Source organism: Nyctibius grandis, chromosome 6 (genome assembly GCF_013368605.1).
Source record: "Nyctibius grandis isolate bNycGra1 chromosome 6, bNycGra1.pri, whole genome shotgun sequence".
Classification (NCBI taxonomy): Eukaryota; Metazoa; Chordata; class Aves; order Nyctibiiformes; family Nyctibiidae; genus Nyctibius; species Nyctibius grandis.
The window spans coordinates 62,879,586-62,901,884 of NC_090663.1; the positions used below are offsets into that span (position 1 = coordinate 62,879,586).

General features: G+C 40.8%; 1 protein-coding gene across 1 annotated transcript in view; it reads left to right on the forward strand.

The window, feature by feature from the left end:
* Positions 1–599: 599 nt before the first annotated feature.
* The window catches only part of ENPEP (glutamyl aminopeptidase), a 38,429-nt gene continuing 16,729 nt past the window's right edge, over positions 600–22,299 (forward strand). Inside the window, exons 1-7 of the mRNA XM_068403914.1 lie at positions 600–1,213; positions 6,217–6,358; positions 8,985–9,116; positions 13,258–13,378; positions 15,533–15,687; positions 16,317–16,430; positions 18,107–18,241. Of these exons, the coding sequence (XP_068260015.1) occupies positions 600–1,213; positions 6,217–6,358; positions 8,985–9,116; positions 13,258–13,378; positions 15,533–15,687; positions 16,317–16,430; positions 18,107–18,241 (1,413 nt within the window). The remainder of the gene's footprint in view (positions 1,214–6,216; positions 6,359–8,984; positions 9,117–13,257; positions 13,379–15,532; positions 15,688–16,316; positions 16,431–18,106; positions 18,242–22,299) is intronic.

The following is a 22,299-nucleotide window of genomic DNA, read 5'->3' on the forward strand; positions in this document are numbered from 1 at the left end:
GAGATGTCATTTCACAAACTATAGGGTGGAAGTTCAAGGAAATCTTTGCTATGTAAAAAATGTAAAATGTAAATGTAAAAAAAAAAACCAAACCTCAAAAACCCCAACAAGACACAGCAGGGGAAAAAAAAGGAAGAGGTATTGGCAAAGGGTGAGGGTTTGGAGCAATTACACCTCTATCTGCAAACTCTTTCTGAAAGCTGCTGACAGAGCTTTGGCATCTGATCATCTCCTAACTGCTGATTAACATAGCACTGTTTTATATTTAACTCAGGCCAGAGCAGGAGGGGCTGGGGGTGGGGTTGCACTGCTTATAAGGGGATCACGGCAGGAACAATGTTCTTCTGTGTCGGTTCCCTCCGTCTCCCAGCCCAGCTGCGCTCCTTTTGATCATTCACATTTCCTCTAAATGCATGTTGTCTTTAATTAATTGAGTATCTCGTGGAAAGTGAAGTGGGGGAGACGGTCAGAGAACAGCTATCGCTACACAATTAAAATACAAACCAAGTCTGCTGAGTTTACTGAATGCAAGTGCTGAAGTGACTAATAAGCTTTTTTATGGTTAATGTTTTGCTCTGAGAACAGACCTGGGAGCAGAGATGGAGGGCATGGATTTTGAGGATAAGAAGTCCAAGAGGTACTGCATGAAGACAAAGCATGTGGCTGTCATCTGTGGCATCGTGGTTGTTGTAGGTCTTGCTGTGGGGCTTGGCGTGGGATTGAGCAGACCTGAATCTCAGCAATCTTCAGGGGAAACAGATCAGCCAACAGACCCTCCTTCCCCAATGGATTTGGGTCCCTGTCCTCCTAAAAATGATGATACTGGAGACTGGAGACATTTTAGGTTACCCACTTATGTCAAGCCTGCCCACTACGATCTGGAAATGAAGCCTGAAATGGAGGCAGACATTTACACTGGGACAGTCAGTATTTCTATTGCTTTGGAAAGATCTACCAGCTACCTGTGGCTCCACCTGCGAGAGACCAAGATTACAGAAATGCCCACACTCCGGAAATCCTCAGGACAGCAGATTGCTCTGAACGACTGCTTTGAGTACAAGCCGCAAGAGTATATAGTGATGAAGGCAGAAGCAGAGCTCTCTGTCACTGATGAAAGTGATCCCTATATACTCACCCTGAAGTTTCAAGGCTGGCTGAATGGCTCCCTGGTTGGTTTTTATAGGACCACCTACACTGAGAACGGACAGATCAAGTAAAGCAGTTTTTCTTTTATTTATTAAACTTTCCTCTCTATTTCTACTTGCTGAGGCCTGCTCTATTCCTGTTTCAGCTTCTCAGTCTTGCCTCTCACCAACTTGCTGACACTTCTGGGCTGTTCTTTAATTTTCTCTTTCCCCTAAGAAAGATGCTGTATTCAAAACCCTTTGGCTGTTGGTAAGTGAATGTGGGCTGGAGAGGTGAGGGGTTTGTTATTATTATTCTGAAAAAGTTTTTCAAACTCTATTGGTCCCAGGTTACCTTTGAGCTTTACGAATGCTGCCCTCAGAGAGCTGGAGAGATCAAGGCCTGTTTTTATCTCTGTAGTACAATAAATAGCATACAGCTCTCACCACTCTCTCCTGTCACTCCTCAAGGTAACAGTTTCGGTGTAAAAAGCTCTTGTGATACTTTTCCTGAGATCATGCCTCCTTGATGTTGTAAACCTGAGGAATATCCAAACCAGAACTTCCCTGTCCTTCCTGCAGCTGGTTTAAATTATGTCTAGGAAAGCCCAAATGATGAAGGTTATCTTTGATTTGTTTTTTTTGTGCTCCAGCTTTTCCTTTATAATATATCAACAGTTATTGAAAGATTACAAAGCCTCTGCCAGTTCAGTTAACCCATTCCACTGCCCTGGCTTGCACTACTTCAGGGTGAAAGCCATTGCCCACTGCTCAGAGGCATTTCTTTGCAGTTAACATACAGAGAGGACACTCATCCATTTTCCAATATTTACGTTTCTAAAGTGACTCATTCCAGCCTTTGCGGATAGAAGATAAACTTGGCTAGACTTTTCCAAGGCCCTGTAGCAGGAACATGGACACAAACACTGATGTGTTTTCACGACACTTGTTTGCCCTCCTGGGACAATGGAGTCATGAGTGAGAGTCGCATCAGCTCCATTCAGCCGCTGAGAGGCAATGCCAGGAGTAGCAGCAGTGACAGGCACCAGCAGCAGCAAATCCAATAAGCAGAGGAAAAAGCAAGCATTGATTTTTCATACTTAAACATAGTTATCTGATCTGGGAAGAAGCCATGTAGAGAACAGCTCGAACCCCAGCGAGCTCTTTCCCTCTTGTTTTCCTCCATCTATCACCTCAGTATTGCTCTGACTTGAAAGGTGCTTTGGTTTTATACTTCGAGTATCTGACATCCCCACAGCAGTTTTAAAGTGTAACCTCTTAGCATCTTTCTCAGTTGAGGTGTGTTACTTCTTTTTTATTGGTGAAGGATACCTAGATATTAAATGAATTGCCCCAGGTCTGTCACAACGCCAGAACAGCAGGACCAGAATGCAGGTCTCCTGAGTCACAGAGCAGGACAGGTGAGTGCCCATCCCTCAGATCCGGACAGTGTAGGAAGACAAGGACCAAACATCTGACATCAGGATGAAAGGAGAAACTTCATAAGCTAAAGAAACCTTAAAATGTGAGCTCACTTCAAGAGGGTTCCTACTTCTTGATTTGGATGCTGGAAGCTACAATTGCAAGGATGATCCTAGCCAGCAGTCTGAAAACACTCAATACAGAAAGGAACTTGAGCATGTGAGTTTGTTTGTTAGGCTTGAGAAGGGCTCTAAGAAGAACGAGTGAATGGTGAATTCTGAAATGCTTTTCATGTGGTTAAGTTTGGGCAGATTGTTTGTGGGGGTGGAAGAGGCTATGTCCATGACAGTGATAAGTACAGGTTTGAAATGAAAGCAACCATCAGCCACGTGGTGCTGCAACCACCAGCCAAGTTGCTGCTGTGCAACATGAGGGTACGTGATAGGATGGGGTGAGGAAGGATGCCAAGGGAAGGGTTTTATTACTTATTAAAACTGCATTTTCCCCTGGCTTTCTACTCAAAACCAATGCTGACTGGAATTAGCTTTTTTATTTCACCTTTGCCTGAGGCAGTCATCACCCTTGGACAATTTCTACCCAAATAGTTCCTTTTTTGTCATGTTGTAAGTAAATACGAATGGGATCAGGTAATAGCAAAAGTCAAGCAAGTCTATTAATAGTGGATGTTAAGAGAGAAAGGGGCTGAGGTGAAAATGAGAGCTGACATGTAATTAACCCACTTCCCCATCCCTTGGGGGCAGTGTTAGAAGCAGCGGGGCCTTCTGAGAGAATTAATAACACTGGAAAGTCAGCTCCCAGGGCTGAGCTGCTCCCCAGCTTGCCTATCTGTGAGGGCAAAGTTTGCCAAAGCATTGCTATAATGCCTTTTGTTTACAAACTGGGCACAAGTCCAGGCTCTCCAGTTGCTTAGATTCAAATCTCTCACCACATTTTGTGGAAAACAGGTAGACATGTGCTGAACATGCCTGCAAGTCTGGGATCCTTGGGAGGCTTAGGGAGAAGAACGCCTCATTTGGGAATCCTGTTCAGACAGATCACACAATCCCCGTCAGGACAAAGGTGCTTTTGGATGTGCCCAGAAGCAGATCTTGAGATTCCTTGGGAACACAACTATTTAAATTGATGTGTGTGGGGTGGATGGGGAGCAGAAAGCAGAAACTTTGAGAATGAAGATTTTAGACATAGACTTGCCTAGATCCTCCTGTGGGTGCCTGAATCCAGCTATAAGCACTGAAGTCCTTTGGTAAAGCTATTCCTCTGCCTGTGCATTTCATTTCCCCATTGATGAAAGGGGAATAACAGTCCTTCCCTACTTTGCATGATGCAGTGAGCATAAATACATTACAGTTATGTTATTTTCAGATATTAGGGAAAGGAGCACAACAAGAGTCCTTGCCTGGTGCAATGCGTTCTTTTTTCTCATTAGTTCCTCTCAAGGAATGTGCTAAAACACCCTTTTATTTTCTCCTTCATATTACAGATAATACAAACATGTCATAGCAGCTGCTTTTGATTTTGCATTACTATTAGTGACAAGGTATGTCTTCCCTTTTATAGGAATTCTCTTTGTCCTCCGTAAAAAAACAAGAGGCTTCTAAAAGATACTCAGCTGGGCACATCTGTAACAGGGAGACTTGAATTTAGGATTTTATTGATTATGGAAAGGCAAAATATTCTTTAGCGTACAGAAGTAGCACTCCTGGATTTCTTCCTCAAGGAGAAAATTTTCTCAGAAGAAACAATGAGTCTGAATTTAGGGAAAGACTAGGAGAAAAATGCTTTAATTAGCTCAGGGGTAGGGATTTTTTCACTAACTCCCTGTGCTTTGGGAAAAAAAAAAGGAAAATTCATCGTGATTCTAAATGCAGCACTCTTTCAATATGGGAACAACAGGTGGATGCAGTCTCAGCCAGATCTTCACTTCTTATTACTATGATATCACCTCTAGTTCACATTTAAAGGTCTGGATAGCAAGTGGAAGGGCAGAAGCTACTAAGCAGTGAAGAAAATCTTATCTAAAAACTGCATTATACACTTTGAAAGGAAATTATATTTCATGCTTCTAGTGCCACTCCTATGCATGCCATAGCCTGGAGATCTCATTGTCTACCCCATAGGAAAGGTAGTGCTAAGGTTTTGCACTGCTGAGGTCTATCTGCCTCCACAAATATATGAAGATAGATGGATTATCACCTTATAAATCAATAGAGATATCACAGTGTCATCAGTCTGTAGGAACAAGATATAAATGAGTCAAAATATATAGCCAATTTTTTAAGCAATAGCTGTGAAGCATTGCCCTGGGGACTTGACATTAACTTAATTGTGAAATACCTTTCAAATCCTGCAAAAAGTAGAGAGTGACATCAAACAATTTACCAAGCAAAAGAAACCCTATTGAGCCTGAAGTTATGTTAAGGTGAATGTTCATTATGCTTTCTGCCCATGAACTTCTGAGTTACTATTTCAATGAATATGAATGGTAAGAACCCAGATGTATTACCTCCATCAAGCTTGTAAATGACCCTTGATGCTACAAGTTCCTAATGACCAGTTTAGTATTTAACCATCACAGGGAAATGCTAAGGGCAACAGAAACATTGAAAAATTGATTGTCAAGTGAGCTTGTAGGATTGCTGCATATCTGTAATTTATGATGTACACTTTTAATTACTTTTTGGAAAGAAAAACTACCTTAATATAGTTGGAGCAGCTGTAGAAGTGCTGTCAGAAAATGCTCAACATTCCAGATTAATTGAAGAAGCATCTGTGGTCCCTTTCACTATCAATCACTGGAGAATACGTTCTGCCACTGTATGGTTCATTAATGGGAGAGCCCGTTACTGTGAGTCACTTGAGAAGCAAGCACATGATATGAAAATTCACAACCTTCACCTTATATTTTCACATGACCCCTATTGTCTAGCTCCTCCAGTTGTTTTTGCATAACTGAGATGACTTTCTAAACCCCCCAACATGGCTAGCATCGCATCAGTTATGTACTAGGATATTTACCTGGACTTTCTCCAGCAGTTTCATTAATGGAGTCAGGGGAGAATAACAGCACCAACAGAAAACTCTATGTGGTAACTGCAGAAAAAGAAACACACAAGCAGGATGAGATTTTAGGGGCACTTAGGCAATTCCAAGTTGTCTTCTCAGATGTTCAAGACTCCAATCCCAAGATATGCTCTAGTGAATAAACAACACATGGTGTGACTTAACTAAACATCCCTATACCAGGACCTTAATTTCCTTTTGGATGATACCACCAGTAGTTTATTTTAGGCACAAAAATCAAAGGGAAAGCTCATCAGGAAGGTGATCAAGATTTTTACCATTCATGAGTGGTCATTCATGTCTTATTGCCTGGCTCCTAAAAATATTTGATGATAAGCAATTGGCTTTAGCTTTTGCTCTGAAACCTAGAGGATGTTGATGACAGACTTTGAGATATACATGTTATACATGCCTATATGATGTCAGCTCATGCATTTCTGATGTCACCTACTTTTATGAATGAACAAGTACACACAAATATTTGTAGTTGACTTTAGTTTGTGAAATTGCTAAAGAATTATGCTTAGAAATTGCAGATAAGATTTAAAAGGTGTATAATGAAGGCTTGCCAATGTGTTGTTTGCTTAAGGAGCATTGCAGCTACTGATCATGAGCCAACAGATGCACGGAAATCATTTCCCTGCTTTGATGAGCCCAACAAAAAGGCAACTTACAACATATCTATCATCCATCAAGATGTGTACCAAGCACTTTCAAACATGCCAGTACAGGTATGTATTTCCTAACTCTGATGCCTAAGTGGAATGGTTCTGTAAAGCCACTGGAACGGTATCATGGATTGCAAGGTCCTCACACGTTCGCAGACTCTACCGCCTAGACACTGTAAAGCTAATGGTTAATAAATATTCTATAAAACAGGACTGGTTGGTTGGTTGCTTAGGAATCCCAGTGGTCCACCAGCACACAACATGGCAATACAGAGACAAATCCAAAGCAGAAATGAAACATCTCTTCTGTCTTTATCTAGCTGGCCCTCTCTTCAGATATTCTAAATGAGCAACCCATACTAACTATAAATAGGTAATGGCAGGTTCATCAGTCAAACCAGGTGGACTCTGAGAAGGAATACTCTGGAAGACTGCTGCTTCACAGATTGGAAGTCTAAAATAATCACTGAAACTACATAATGTTCCAAAGCAAGGGTCTGCTGACCACAATCTAATGGCAAAGGATCCTGCTAGCAAGAAAGTCTAGGATTATTATTTTTAATAATACAGGATCTGAAATCCCATCTGTCAGCTCATGGGTGTGGACACTTGTCAGTCCACCATGACTATAATTTCCTAAATAATCTATTTCTGGACCTGGTGGGCCGAATTCCCAGTTTTGTACGAAATTCAATGGCATCAATTATCTGCCTCTGGGCCCTCTGGAAGAAGACTGAATGACTTTCAGCTGAGGGAGTTTCTAATGAATAGTTGAACTGAATGAGTAGTCCGATGTATAATTTCTAATGAATATGTTCTGAAGTGGGAGATAAAGTGCCAAGTTTTAAAAAAGAAAAAATAAAAAAAAGAGCTTCCAGCCTCCAGGCTGTTGACATTTGCCTCTTCTCAATCACTCCACTACCCAGAAAATAAAAAGTCCTGCTTTACTGTGTACTATTTTATTTAAAGAGTCCCCCAGACCTTAACTATCCTCTAGCAATGCAGCTGAGAGAACTTTTACCAATCTGATACAGCTGCCTCCCAGACCCTTTGCAAATTTGAAACTCTGACCTATTGTTATTAAAAATATTTCTATGATACCTAAAATAGCACCAGGCACTGATGAACAACACAGGAAAGGAGAATGTTTGTTGTACTTTTCCTCACAGACCTGAGGTGAGGGTACCGTCAAGGTAGGTGAGGATACCGGCAAGGAAGGTGAGGGGATGAGACTAGATGTTATCAAGATTTGGTGGGTTTTGACATTTACTTTACACCTTTTCATGTGGACTTTGCCTCTAGTACGGACATAAAAACAAACTTTCAAAGGGCTAGCTACTGCTTATTAATTAATTTGCTAAAATGCAACTACAGGCAGGGAAATGTAGATTATGCTGGGTTCATACTCAGGTTTGACTAATGGATGATAGCAGGGCACTTTTTCATTTGATGTGCTCACAAGGTCAGTAGCTCTGTCCTTTAGTAGTGAAAAATCTTTGGGAAATCTTTTAAACAGATGGAAATGTAATAGTTTGTAAATGCAAGGCATGTGGTGTGTTACATGTCATGTAGTAGTTTCGGTGGTGTGGAGCTTTATAATCAATATGGCAAAATCAACTCAGCAAAATAAGAAACTTGTACATTTCATTTGCATTTTTCACTTTTTTTTACTTTATTTTCACTGAAGTTCTAACTTTGTTGAAAGAACAAAAGATATCAAAATAGAGTCAAAATGAGTCGAATAATGAAAAAGTAGATTGTGAATATCTCTGTGAAAATGGGCTTGTAAATGTGTCTGTGAAAAGTTTTTTTTGCTCATGGAATCATATTACCTGTAACACTCACTGTCTGTGCTTTATTTTATATTGTATTTATAACAAACAAATCTCATGAAGTATTGTATCTCTAGTAGAAGGTTAATGTCTTTTATATGCTGTTTACTTTTGTCCTATTTAAGTTAGTCATCCAGTCAGAAGCACAAAAAATTATCAGGCAGGCGATAGCAGATAATGAATAGCAGAAATAAATATTTAGAGGATGAAACACATACAACAGGTTGCAGGTTTAGTCACATAGTTCAGCTGAGAGTTAAGGGCATTTGGGAAAATCAGGAATGGTTTTTAATTGATTTACAAAATAAAATCTATGATCAGCACTAAACCTTATGTACATTTAAACAACCCACCAATTAGCAGCGCTAATTCATATCTGAATGAATTCAGGGTAGATTCATTACAACGGTCTCTATCCTAACTAGCATCTCTGCAATCCCTGACTCCTACATGATGCATGTACTTAAGAGAGGAGAGAATCCAGTCTCTTCTCTGATCTGTCCAAAGTGATGTTATTTTATGCCACTATTTCAAGAACAAAACACGCTAACATACACTGGAAAACTCCTGTTGGCAAAATTCCTGAGCATGTGAATGATTTAATATCCTTGATGCAAAATTAGAACCAGCTAAACTTATTTAGTGCAGAAAAACAGTCCCATTTCACGTATTGCCATATTGCAGAAAAAAGATTTTGTCTGTTCTCTTGCCATCAGCAATGGAATGCCAGGAGAGATGAACCTGAAGAGGTGATTTATCATTCTTATGTAGTTGCAGCCTTCATAGAAATATTGTACCCTCTTCTGCATATGTTTGCAATTGCAAAAATCAAATCAATTTTTTTCCTATTTCTGCAGCAAACTATACAGCTGGGTGATGGCTGGACTCGGACAACTTTTGAGAAGTCAGTTCCCATGAGCACTTACTTGGTATGCTTTGCGGTGCACCAGTTTCAGTGGGTAGAGAGAACATCGGCTAGTGGAAAACCTGTAAGTGCTGAACATGGTTCAGATGGCAGATGTACTGTGATTTGCATTTAAAAAAAAAAATCATAGCTTTTATAGTACAAACAGCAACATATTTTTCCCTTTCCTATAGCCTATTTTATGCAGCCTATTTTATCAGATTAGGTGTTCACAGTGGTCCCTCTGACCTTGACTACATACAGTGTCTTACAGTCCTTCCCTGTTTCCTATCTTAGTGAGATCCCAGTCAGTACCTCCTGTACAGGTACAAAGGTGGGAAAGGAACACTATTTCTCCAAACTCATCCCTGACTTGAAGCCCAGAGTCTGAGAGAATGTACAAGTCCAAGGGTACAAGAGATTCACAGGCCATGGATACAAATACTTTACAGTTTTCTATGGGTTAAAGGGTTATGCACTTGATGTCTTCCTATTTACCATCATGGAGACATAGAATTACAATGCTATGTGCCATTATGTATGGGCTCTAATATTCTTTATTTTACAACAGTGGCTAAAGGCAACTGCCCAGTGTAAGTTCTTCACGAATAAGCATGGAAGTGACAGTGCCTGCCTAAACAGCTGGCTATTTGGTAGGTGCCCTAATGAAGCAAGTATGTTTGAATCTGAATCCATAAAATTAGAACAGCTCCTTTATTTAGATGCAACAGCCAGTCCAATCCAGTTCTTGGTTAGATTCAAATTTCCTGAAGGTGCAGCTCATCAGGAGATCACAAGATGTTATGTTGAATCACAACCTGAAAGCCTGAATACAATTTTCCCCTCAACATAAACTCCTCATTTAGCCTAAACCTAGTTTGGGATGCTCAACCCACTGTTAGTTATTCATTGGTTTACATCTTTTTTTCATCTGAGATGGAGGATGACGCCAGGGCTGTATGCTCTTGTTGCTTCCCCTTCATTTCCCCTTAGGGGTGTAGCACATGGCCTTGCAGTTCACCTGAGCTGGCAGCACTTTCCTCCTCTTCTGGAGACAGTGACACCAATGGACAGGGAATCTAGAGCAAAGCCCCAGCCAGACCACTGTTCCCCTAGCAAGTAAGCTCTTCCTGAGTTTCTCCATCTGAAAAAGCTCGTCAAATCCTTCCTTACTTATGGCTGTCTACAGATGTGAAATCTGCCTTGTATAAATGTCCAAAGTGCTGATCCAGTTCTTAGCGAAGTCTTCCTGGCATAGCACTGTGCTCTACGCCCTTGCTAGCATCATGCTGTATGCTTATATTATTTCTTGACAAATAACTAAGGCTAAATTACACTTAGCCAAGCAAATGGAGCCTGGTTTGGGCTGGTGATGCAATATTCTTAGATTCCTGCTGTTTGGCTGAGTAATTTGCAAAACAGAAGAACATTTTAGGCCACCCAGACACACAATTTTGTTAACCAGATGCTCTTCAGTGCAGCTGCTCCATTCGTTATTAGGGACAGGATTTTGGTTATTTGGCCTCAATAGATATTCTCTAGAGTTTAGTTATTTTAAGAATCAGAATTTGTGCAGCTTTTGTGGAACATAGGGTGGTAGAAAAAAAGAAGTGCTGAAGATGTATATAAACCACTTTATTTTCTAGATGCAAAAGTTAACATTCTCTGCTTGTCCATGCCACGCTCCAGACTATGGCTCTGAGGACAATATTTGGGGTTTTTTTCCCCAAGCAAAACAGTAAAGTCCACAATGTTCCTGACTGGTTGTAGCTTTTCTAAATAGAAGGGAGTGTTCACTGAAACGTGGTAACTGAAGTGTGTGTGTGTAGAAGCAGGGGTATTCGTGTCAGTACAGAGGTTGCCTGAAGAAACATCTTCTAATTCAGGCCTTGGTTACTACATATTTTATTAACACTATTCGCTAAACAATGTCTGAGGACTTGCCTGCACTAGAAAACTTGGGTTTTAAGTGAGGTTAAAATCATAACCATTTCCTTTCTCTTAGCATGGGCATAGTTTTCCCAATATAAAGTATATGTGTAAGATTGATTTTAATTAAGGGAGCCACATAACTCCATCACTAAAAATTACTTTTTCCCTAGGAAAACAAGGCTATCTTTAGAGTTTCTAATCAGGTTTTTAGAAAGTCTTTCTTCTAACCAAACAGTTCCTTTCCAAAACCTTTGAAGCCCAACCGAGCAATGAAGTATTTAGATTCACCAACTGCTGAAAAGAACATTCCACAGTTTGCTATATAAATTGCTAGCAATAAATCCCTCACCCAACAGAAAGCATCCATGTGATCCATATATTGCTTTCATAAATAACAGCAACAGCATACAGATCACATGACATGGTAAATTATTTAAAAACTCGGCTGTTCGCTCTGAAAACTGTTGCCCTAACAAAGACATTAATGGAATCAATGGTGGAAAATGTGCCTACAGCTGGAAATGATGCTCCTGAGCGGATTACCTGTCAGGTACCAAATCTTTGGTTTGGAAAATCACAGAGGAGATTATACAAATGAAACTCAAAGTCAGTTCTAGTTCATGCTGAAGGTTTTGGAAACCATTAATATGGATCAGCTAGGGGACTGAAGACTGCTAAATTGGGTGAAGAGCTTACTGAAGTGGAAATTGCAGATTGTAATTGCAAACTGACCCTGAGGCAAATCCCCTGGTTAGAATGGATTCTCAATTGAATTTCATAAGCTTTTTTTGGTTTTGTTTTTTTCATTCCAGCTTTATTTCTGACCACTTTCCTATCCTCCCCTCTCGGTGGAGGAAGTGTAATTTCATGGTATTGAAATCAATGTGTTGTCTGGCTCCAAGAGGGCTTCTAGAGTAGGGTGGCTCCTTTGCTCAGTTTGGACCCTAAACTCCTGGCTGTGAGACAGCATTGAGGAGCAAACAAGCCACACCAACACATCCAGAACAATGTGGCCCATTCGTAAGAGACAGAGAGCCTGCAAAATGAGAGGGATCAATTTTCCTAAAGCCAGAAACTTCACTACATATAAAGATCTCCTACTTTCCACACTGAAGATTTCTGGGGGACGTTGAAGAGAATAGCCTACAGTTACTGGCAGTGGACACTGCCAGTGGACACTGCACTGGATCTCCAGTGCTCTAGGGCAGAGATCTGCATGAGCTTTGGGACAAAGAGATTGAGGGAAAGACCCCCGAAAGACTCAATAAATTCTGAAGGTAAACTTTGACTTCACAATGTAGAGATAACATCCCAAAAGGCTTTTTCAAGCTGTAGGCCTCTTCGTCATGGTTATGGGTGCCTCTAGTCCCCCAGGACTTGAGGTTTCCTATTGCTTGACAGCAATAGCCAAAGCAGTCCCAGGCACCAAGCTTCAGGGAAGGAAAGGTCTGCACTCAACACACCGATTTTTGCATTCAGGAAAAAAGCAGACTCAGATATGCAAGAGGAGCACAGAAATTGTCACTCATTGCACACAGGGCTACCAAACATGCCAGTTTTCCTGGACCTGCCTTGTGGGAAGAGAGAGGGTTGATTTTTGTCTGGGATTTCCAGAGGCGCAGCAGCCCAGTAGGCACCATATCCGTGACTGGGTGGCTGTATGGCCTGAGGTCCTGGGAAAACAGCCACTCAACCTGCATGGGCCAGCATGTCTGGGAAGAGTTACAGATCTGGTAAAGGCACTATCTTCAAAGGGTCTGAGATCTTCAAACATAAAAGAGGAAATTATGATGAAAGGTAGGAAGAAATTGAAGAAAATAAGGTGTTATGGTCTTCAGACACATTTCAGGACACGTACTCCTAAAGATTGGTCTGATGGGATCAGTCCAGATCAATGAACTGCTCAGAACAAGTAGATTCCCTTCAGTTGTGCTTGCCCAGGCCTTCTTCTTGAGAAAACCAGGCCTTGGGGAAGGAGGGGCTGTTATGTACCCAGGCCCTGCTCCAAGCTTGGCCACTGTGAGCTTCTGAGCATGGGTCTTGCTAGTTTTACAATTTAGGCATACTGTGGAAAACGTGCACAGATTATGCTGACTTGGTCTCTCTTATGCACAACATTTGAAAAACTTTGTTGAATAAATGTGTTACGGAACAGAATTCAGTGTTCAGGCCAGTCTCTTAGAGAAAACCTGCAGTGTTTCGCAGGTATGTATGTTAAATGACTTTTCAGTGCTTGCCACCTTCTAATTTCTTTTAACTGAAGACTGCTCTAATTGTCTCTCTGTATTTTACAGCTGAGAGTTTACGCCCAGCCACAGCAAATACTCACGGCAGAATATGCAGCAAACGTAACAAAAATTGTATTCAACTTCTTTGAAGAGTACTTTAATTTGAGCTATTCTCTTCCAAAACTAGGTGATCATTAATACTTATATTTTTCATTTTGTTAATTCACTGTCATGATTATGTTTCTCCTACAGGTCTCTGTGCTTTGGTGGAAAACATCATGAAAGCATTTGTTTGCTAACTGCTGATATTATGTCAGAATGTTTTAAAACTGTACCCATGTAGTTCAAGATATTCTTAAATGTCATAATGGGAGGGTTGGTCTCAGTAACAGTTTAGTTACCAGTTCTCACAGTTCAGTTTGCTGAACTGAAGCACTGGCCCTGGCATGGTTATTTTAAAGTTAAAAATCAGGGGAAGCATTGGTTTCATCAGCAAAGGAACATCACGAGCTAAAAGAGAGCCAGAAGTTTGAGAAATATATGTACCACTTCCATGGGAACTTCTGGACAAAAGTGAGCAGTGAGATAAGTGGAGATGTAAACTGCCAAAGAGTATGTCATACTATTTATCAACCTTAGTGCAAAGTGGGTGTGTATCCACTTCTTAGAAAGATGAATGTGGTCCGGCATATAATTTGTAGTTTCTACTGCTGAGCTAAATAAAGACCCAGCGCTAAACAAGAGTGGGCACACTGTCAAATTTTGCCCATGGTTACAAAACAAGCAAAGAAAAAGTAGTGCAGTTTGGCATCCTTTATCTTGGGCTACCTGGATTCTGGATCTGATTTGTGCAGTTTGAATTAATAAAGTTGGGAATGTAATCAGAGTTTTGGAAATGCCCCCTCCTAAGACCTCAAAAGAGGTAATTCAGTTAGGTTCATGAACTTAAAAGGATGGAAAAATATTAACTACAAACAAGTTAAGGCAATGTAATGGGGAAAAAAGCCTCCAAAACTCTGAAGACAATTAACAATGCTATGCAAACCTTTTATTGGCTATTCATACATATACCTATCAGGCTAATCTGTATCACTTTAACAACAGATTTTTACCTCCTCCTTTGAAAACTTCATCTGAGTTTACTGTAAATATCAGTTTGCATTTCAATTAGGGAAAGCGGTACAATGTGTTGTTCTTTCACACACTGGTCCCCAGTAATAATTGAGACTATATCTCACCTATGCTTCATATTCAAACTTTCTTTTCCGTAAAAGCCTGATGATTTTGTCACATCAGCGCATGGACAGGGGCCTGTTTGTGTTATAGGGTGAACTGGTAACCCCAAGTCAGCAGTATCAGAAGGCAGATGCTCTTGTAGATTTTATATTGTTTTTCTCAAAAAAAAAAGGTTGGATCACAAATCTTGACTATGTTGTTTCCTCAGTATTAGAAGTCATCTAGATCAAACCTGTTGGATCAAATACTTTTCTGCATAATGGTTTATTTAAATATTGTATTTCACATTGATTTATGGCTTCTGGCATTGCCATTCTCCTTGTGATCCTCATTTTGACTGTCAGTGAAGCCCTTGCCAGATTATCAGCTTTGATACAGTAATCAAGTTGTTTAAATCACATGAATAATAAGCAATGAAAATAAACAATTCCTGTATTCTGTTAGGGTGGAGTGAGGGTTGTTTGTTCTACTCAGTTTTAAATCCATCTGTACTTTTTCACTAGCCCACATAGAAAGGTGGTGGTCATTATTTGCAGAAGAAAATTCCAGTCCAATTGAGTGTGCAATTTTCATTTAAACCTGTATTATTACTGACCATAAATGAGTGACCTCCACAAATTGCCAGGAGTAGAAGCAAATGTTGTTCACTGCATGGGGGATTAACTTCAGTTAACATGTCAATAAATATTTTTAATACAACAGTGTGACAAACAATGACATGCCTCATTATGCTACAGATAGATAGTTTCAAGAGGTTTACTGCCTACTGCACATCCCCAGACAATCCTATTAATTTCTGGAGCCAAAATTAAGTAATGCATGATATGCACACTCCCAGGAGGTTGCATAACATCACCTCGCAGGACAGATCCTCAGCTAGTGCAACTGATTCTAGTTATATTAATCTCAAGAGAGCCAGGGCGCTTGCTATCAGCTGCTGTAGGCCAGACTGCTGCTTCTTAAACACGGGTTGTAGACTGCGGTCCACAGCAGTAAGCCAGAACCACAAATGGTAAGCAAAAGAAGCTGTGAATACACAGAAAAAGAAAAAGCTACATAGCTTAAAGGTTACGGTGGTAATCATGTTCTCTTTCTTTCAATGTAGATAAAATAGCTATTCCAGATTTCGGGACAGGTGCTATGGAGAACTGGGGGCTGATCACATACAGAGAAACAAACCTGCTATATGATCCCAACGAGTCAGCCACTTCCAACAAACAGAGAGTAGCAGCTGTTATAGCCCATGAGCTCGTTCATCAGGTACATTTTAGGACATGATTCATTTTTACAGTGCTTCAAATGTGTAGTCGCAACATTTTAATCTTGAAAATACTGTCATTAACTTCCTCTTGGGATCTTCTACATGTGCTCAGAATATGATTGCAAAATACCATGTTAAACCAGTTCCCCGTTAGAGCTTTAAAGTACCAGAGCTACTGCCTTTGACTTTTTCTCGGGAAGTTAGATGCTTGGGTCCAGACTGTGAGCCAGCTTATGAAAATCTGTCTGAAATGCCTTAAAGCAACTAATTTGCCTATGCAGATGTCTCTTTTGGGCAAGCAAATCTGGACAACTATACACTTTGGAGGCTGTCTGAAAACATATCCTAACAAGTACAAATCATCAAATCAAGAGGAAGAAACTAAAAATATTTTCCGTGGCACATGAATCATTAGCAATCTCTGCAGTAATATGTAATTTTATAATAAAAGTGATGTTTTAACACAAGGCAAGGCCTGAATTCCTGTTTAAACTCCAGGATTATGATAATTTTCATCTGGCAACAGGAAGAAAAGTGAACAAATGAATGTTCTGTGTGGAGATGTGAGATACCAAAATGTACTTTTACTATTTAGCTAACACTAATGTTTCAATGTTTATAATCGCAGTGGTTTGGAAATATTGTGACCATGGACTGGTGGGATGACTTGTGGTTAAATGAAGGATTTGCCAGTTATTTTGAGTTCCTGGGAGTAAATGCTGCAGAACCAGATTGGCAAATGGTAATTATTTCTGCCTTGTGGAGGGTTGGCGGGGCTGGGGAGAGCATTTTGGAAGGGAGCAAACATTAAACAAGGATGATGAAGACTTAAAGTATATTTATAGAAAACTAGCATAGTGCAATGGAACATAAAGAAAAAGTTGGTTTAAGATTTTGCACCTACCTATGTTATGGTCTGAAAATAGCCAATGTAAACTTTGTAAAGTTTTAGTCTGCCAGGAAGAGTCATTCTTTTTTAACGAGTGAGTCTAGTGTTTGGTTATTATTATGGCAAATAATACCTAGATGAATTCTGGACAGAGCCTTAGCAATTTTGCAAGGTTGTTTAAAGGTCTAACCCTGGAAGATGGAGATTCCTCTTTATTTATTTAGTTGGGCTGTAGTGTCTCTTCACAGGACTTGTCTTAGGATTGTTATCCGACCTGGTGAGGGTTGGAAATCTGGGCCTGTCTCCACAGCTTGGGCTATTTGTCAAGGAAAATATCAGATCCCCCATTCAGCTGCTGCCAGCATTTTAAGTGTCATTTCAAATGCTCCAACTCAGACAATCATCTCCACTCCACACAGAGCAAAAATAGGTAGTGGTACTGGATGGCCCACTGAGCTAACTGTGCAGCAAAACGAACTCTGGTCACTTTAGGGGGCTGCAAACAAAGAGGGTAGCCTTAAAGATGCATTATACTCTGAGGAATTATAACAGTGTGTGAATAAAGGGAGGTTTCTTGCTCTCTCCTTCCTCCCCTCCCAAACAGATATCATGGCGCATAGCATGCATATTTCCCCCAGTTGTCCAGGTGTAATGAGATTGTGACTACTAGAAGATATATCACATATTCCAGTGGAAGGAAGCAGGGTAGGTTTTGCATAGGTTGAGCCTATTGTCAAAATCCACTAGCCCCTGAGCCTAGTGACTTTAGAAGCAGGCAGTGCCTACTCAGTGCTTCCCCTGCGTCCCTTCCTGCTCCCCAAAAATATCTCTTCTCATCCATGTTATGTGAGGCTGCGAACAAGATCATTCCTGAGTCACTTCTTTTAAACTTTGAAGTAGAGGATCTGTTGCGTTAACTACATAAGAAAAATTTTAATTACTGAGCCTAAAATTTAAAAGAACTTTTTCTATCTAGACACCATGTTCATTTAAGATCTAGAGCCATTTCAGTGTTATCATTCGAGTGAGTATTAGAAGAGAAAAATTAAAAAGGAATTTAGTCTTTTTTTGTCAATATTGATTAGGAAGTAGGGGGATTTTGACTGCAGGCCACTTAATCTTTTTAAAAAATTATAAACCTTGGGATGGGGAACCCTGTCTCCTTCCTCCCTCCTTCCCTTCCTCCCCAGCTCCTTTTTTGCAAGAGAAGTCCATAATGCTTTGCAGATATTATCACACTGTTGAAATTGGTAATACAGGCTCCTTTTTTTGCCTGCTGTGGGGGTTTTTGTTCATGATACCCATGGGAAAACAGGACTTGCAAAAGGCAATTTATCTTAGTCAAGTAAAAAATGTATCCCTCCCTTCTCAGAAGTAAAGAGTTTGCAAGTCCTTCTTTAAAGGAGGTGAAATTTCATTCTATTTCTAACTGTCTCCCCCTAGAGAAGCTGTAGTTCAAGCCACTTATTTTGTGAAGTTAGGCGTATAGTCCTGCCTTTGTTTCTATTCTAATATGTTCTCTTTCTCAGCTTGAACAGGTTTTAATTGATGATGTGCTTCCTGTAATGAAGGATGACTCTTTGCTGTCTTCCCACCCAATTGTGGTCGACGTGTCATCTCCCGCTGAAATCACCTCTGTGTTTGATGGGATATCCTACAGTAAGGTAGGCTCTCCTCCTGTTGTGGTGTTGGATGGAAAGAAAGCGGAGGCTTAGGAGAGGAGATAAAAGTCAGGGGAGCTTGTAATCGTAACTCCTAACCCACTTGGGCTGTGTCTGTGCAGGTCTTTTTTCTGGGACATTCCCCACTGTTGTCAGTGATAATTCAGTCAAAAGTGACTGTGAGAGGAGCAGTGCAGCCAGAGCCTCGGTCAGCCACTGTGCACCATGCAAACCTGCTCACAGCATGTAGAGGTGCAGAGAAATCACAGTGTCAGCAACTTCTGCCACTAGAGTTAGTTTTAAAATTATCCTAAACCAGTTACTAAGCACATCCCTCTCCCATCACCTCATGTGCTGATGCAGCTCAGTTATGTCAAGCCTCATAATCTAATGCAAGGGCAGATGATGCAAGGGTGGATGTCCATGTGTCCTCTCACTTCCCCGTCACACCTTCGTGGCAGTATAACATCTGTTTTGAGGAAGCAAGGCAGGGAACCAAGCAGTGAAAACAGGAAAGTAACTTTTTGTCTTATGTTGCTCACAGTATCCCAGCCACCCAAGAAGCCTTAGCAAAGATGGGCCACACCAGCCTCTACTGGTATTGGCCCTAAATTGAGAGATAGGTTACCTCCACATTTCACTGAGAGTTGTGGAGCTCAGGACTGACTTGGATTTACAGTAGTCTGTAGCCCAAGAGGTGGTAGAGGACACCCCATTAGGTATTTGACAAGCATTTTCTCATCCTGGGTCTGTCCCTGTCAGTGGTGGTGGGGGCCTGTGCCTATAAAGGCTCTCCCAGGAGCCAGATGGAACTGACTGGAAGAATATCCTGGGTCTGTCTGAGCAACAAGACACCAGGAGGCTGGTACTGTCCTCCTGCTGTTGTGACCAGGGGCCACAGAGGCCTCCCTGAACCCACAGCCTCCAGTAGTGCTATTTGTGTGGGGCAGCAGCCAGGAGCTCAGTGCTTGTGGAAAAGTGCTTTAAGGTCCAGAGCGTTAGAGAGGCCAGCAGCCGTGCTGAGGGTCACCGCTTTGATGTGGTCAGCAAGATCCAGGCTAGGAGGCTGAAGCTGGCTCGTCTCCCTCCATATCAGATATAGCTGAAGCCATTTTGTCCTTAGACAACCCTTAGCCAAGGAAAAAGCAGGTCTCTCCCAGACTCCCTGGTATCTAACCAGGGAGTCCCTTGACTCAAGCACCCTGACAACACAGTTGCTTCTAGTTATTTTTTTCAGTGCATTAAGAGACAAGTCTGAAGAAGCACAGAAGGAAACACCCCTGTCCTGCTTCCCTCTTACCACCACATATGCCACCAATGTGAGCAAGGAGCTGGGACTCTGCTCACTCTCTCCTCAATCAGCTGTCTCTCATGTAGCTTCTGACCCTGATACATGATGTTTGCATTGACAGCTTCTTGTATGACTCTCTCAGTGTTTCCTATCTGATGCCATAACAATTTTCCACTGAACACACAAAATCCACCATTATTAAATCCTGCTTGTTGCTTTCCCTCCAAGCTCCCATTATCAGCTAAACATAAGGTGTGTATTGCATTGACTTTAGCTTTAGCTGTGCTAGAGTCTGTAGCCGTAGATATTACTTTTATTAGCTAGACTCAATCCATCCATTTCCATCAGTTTTTTGTTTTCAATTGTTAAATCCTCTATCCAACAATACAACCAGTATTTATTGCATCATAAATGCCTCACAGTCAAATCATAAACCATGTGAAAACCTGCATTTTGTAACACTGTTCTTAAATCAAACTAACAACAGTCAAGAAACATACAGAGCTAAATCAAATACTCTGGATCAAAATGTATTTTAGTGGTGAGCTAAGCAAGACACAAATTTTGCATGGTCTGAAAAAACAATGGGTAAAAAAAAATTCTAGCTTTTACTCATCTTTTTGTGCCTAGATAATTACTACATGAACTCATTTTTTTTAAGTGAAAACACTTGAGGACTTGTACATTGTTTGGGAACAATTTACTTGGGATATAATTTGGCTTGGGATATAATTTGGCTTGAACGAGAAAGTCTTCATGTAGATTTAGCTCAAATTACTGTTGGTATTTATATATAAATGCATGACAAAATTAATTTGTTTCTTTTTGGCTTTATTTTGGCTTCTCTTTTGCATTTTTCTTATAAAAACAATCTTCTCATGATAATATTCATCACTAAACAAATAAAGCACCATTTGGAATGGTCTCTGTTAGTTTTACCAGAGCAATTACAAGGCTTATACAATCCTAAAACTCTAATGAATTGCCTAAGGGTCTGTGGAGTCACTGCAGTGTATTCTGTAAGGGAACCTCTGATTGCTGTATGATCGGAAGGGCATTACGCACCTAGGAAAGCTGTACTGGAGTAGGGTTGGTGACTACACAATTAAAGTGTACATTTTTTTTTAATTTGCTCTTAAAAAGTAATTGCATCTCACCTATTTTCCAGTTTAATCATCTCTCTTAGTTTGAAAGATTGTATTAAAGTAACAATGAGAATTTTTATCTTTGGAGTTCAGACATTGATTACTGTTTCAGAAAACAGATACTTAAATAAATTCTGCTAGAAGTTTGCTTTTGGACCCCCACATTTCTGGAACCTCCCAGCTAAAGAAGTTTAGGATTAAACATTCCACATTTCTGCCACATGCAATCTTGTCATATACTTGGCGATTACTACAAGTCTCTAGGAGAAGTTATGTGGGTGTTGATAAAAGACTCCCCCCCACATCCCCATCAGACGAGGTCAGCTATACAAATCAAAGTCACTTTCCTGAACCTCCTCAAATAGCTGAAAGTAAGTTATGAAAATACTTCAGTTCCTATAGCCAGTCACTTTGTTAGGATGAGTTTTTCTCCAACACACTCCATTATGGACTACAGAGGGGTGACAACAGTAGGCAGAAGAGACTGAAAAGCAGTAGTAGAAGAGCGCAAGGGGCTAATTATACATTGCAACTTAAAGCAAAGGAAATCTCTACTCTTCCCAAATGCACGCACAAGTGCATATTTCTGCTCTTACTTTTAATATAAATGGGAGAGGATGGTCTATGAGAGGTGATATCAGACAAGAAGTGGCTGATAGACAAAGCTGAGGAACTGAGGTGCCCTAGTGCATACACGTGGCCTTATGATCACCATTAGTCATAAGAAACCTTATGACTACCAGTAATGGATATCTGTTCTAAATTTTACTGAATAGTTTTTGAACATATTTCATGGCAAACACATTAAATTACTGTATCAGAAAAGAGTCATCTGCTGACCACCTTGACTCTGCAACAATAGTCTGGAGAGCAGTCTGAGGCATATCTGTTCAGACAGTCACCCTGCCGTCACTCGTGCAGTCAAGTTGCTATTCTCAGACGCATAAGTAGGGGAGACAGGATTTACTGAGAATTCAGATAACATTCTTGTTTTCATGGGACAACTGGATTTTTAAACCATTCACAGCATTAGGCTCTCAGCTGCCCTTTGTTTTAGTTCGGAAAATGAAAACCTGCTAATCCTAAAATCGTATTTTGTGTTTTAGATTGGGTTTGCACTGTTTTCATTTTTCATCAGTTTGTGCCCACTCTGTTCTTTGTTCCACATGACTCTTCTACTTCTCTCTCCTGTCTTCCCCTTTCTTCTTTCTTCTTTCAAGGTCGTAATTATTTTTTTTCTGTGACACCCAGGTAAGTAACTTCTCTGATCCCAATTCTATCCTGCTTCAGAAGATAAAGCTCTTACACCAGTCCTCAGCAAAGCTCATTCTGAATCTTGAGATGTCATCACCAACATGTAAAGCTCCAGATTTGCAGCATTTTTGAGGTTCCCTACATGTTGGGTGCTCAGCAAAAGTCACTTCCTCTATCGGGCTGTGCCTGCTGGACGAGGCTAGGTCCCCAGCTGCCCTCACCTCTGTCCTGTTCAAAGCGAAACAGGGAGCCCCGCTCACACAAACTGGCAGAGCAGCAGGACAGTAAACTCCAGCAGCAGGACTTGGGAGCCCTTCTGCTGGCACAGCTGAACTTGGAAACAAGCATCTGATCACAGCTAAAGACCAACT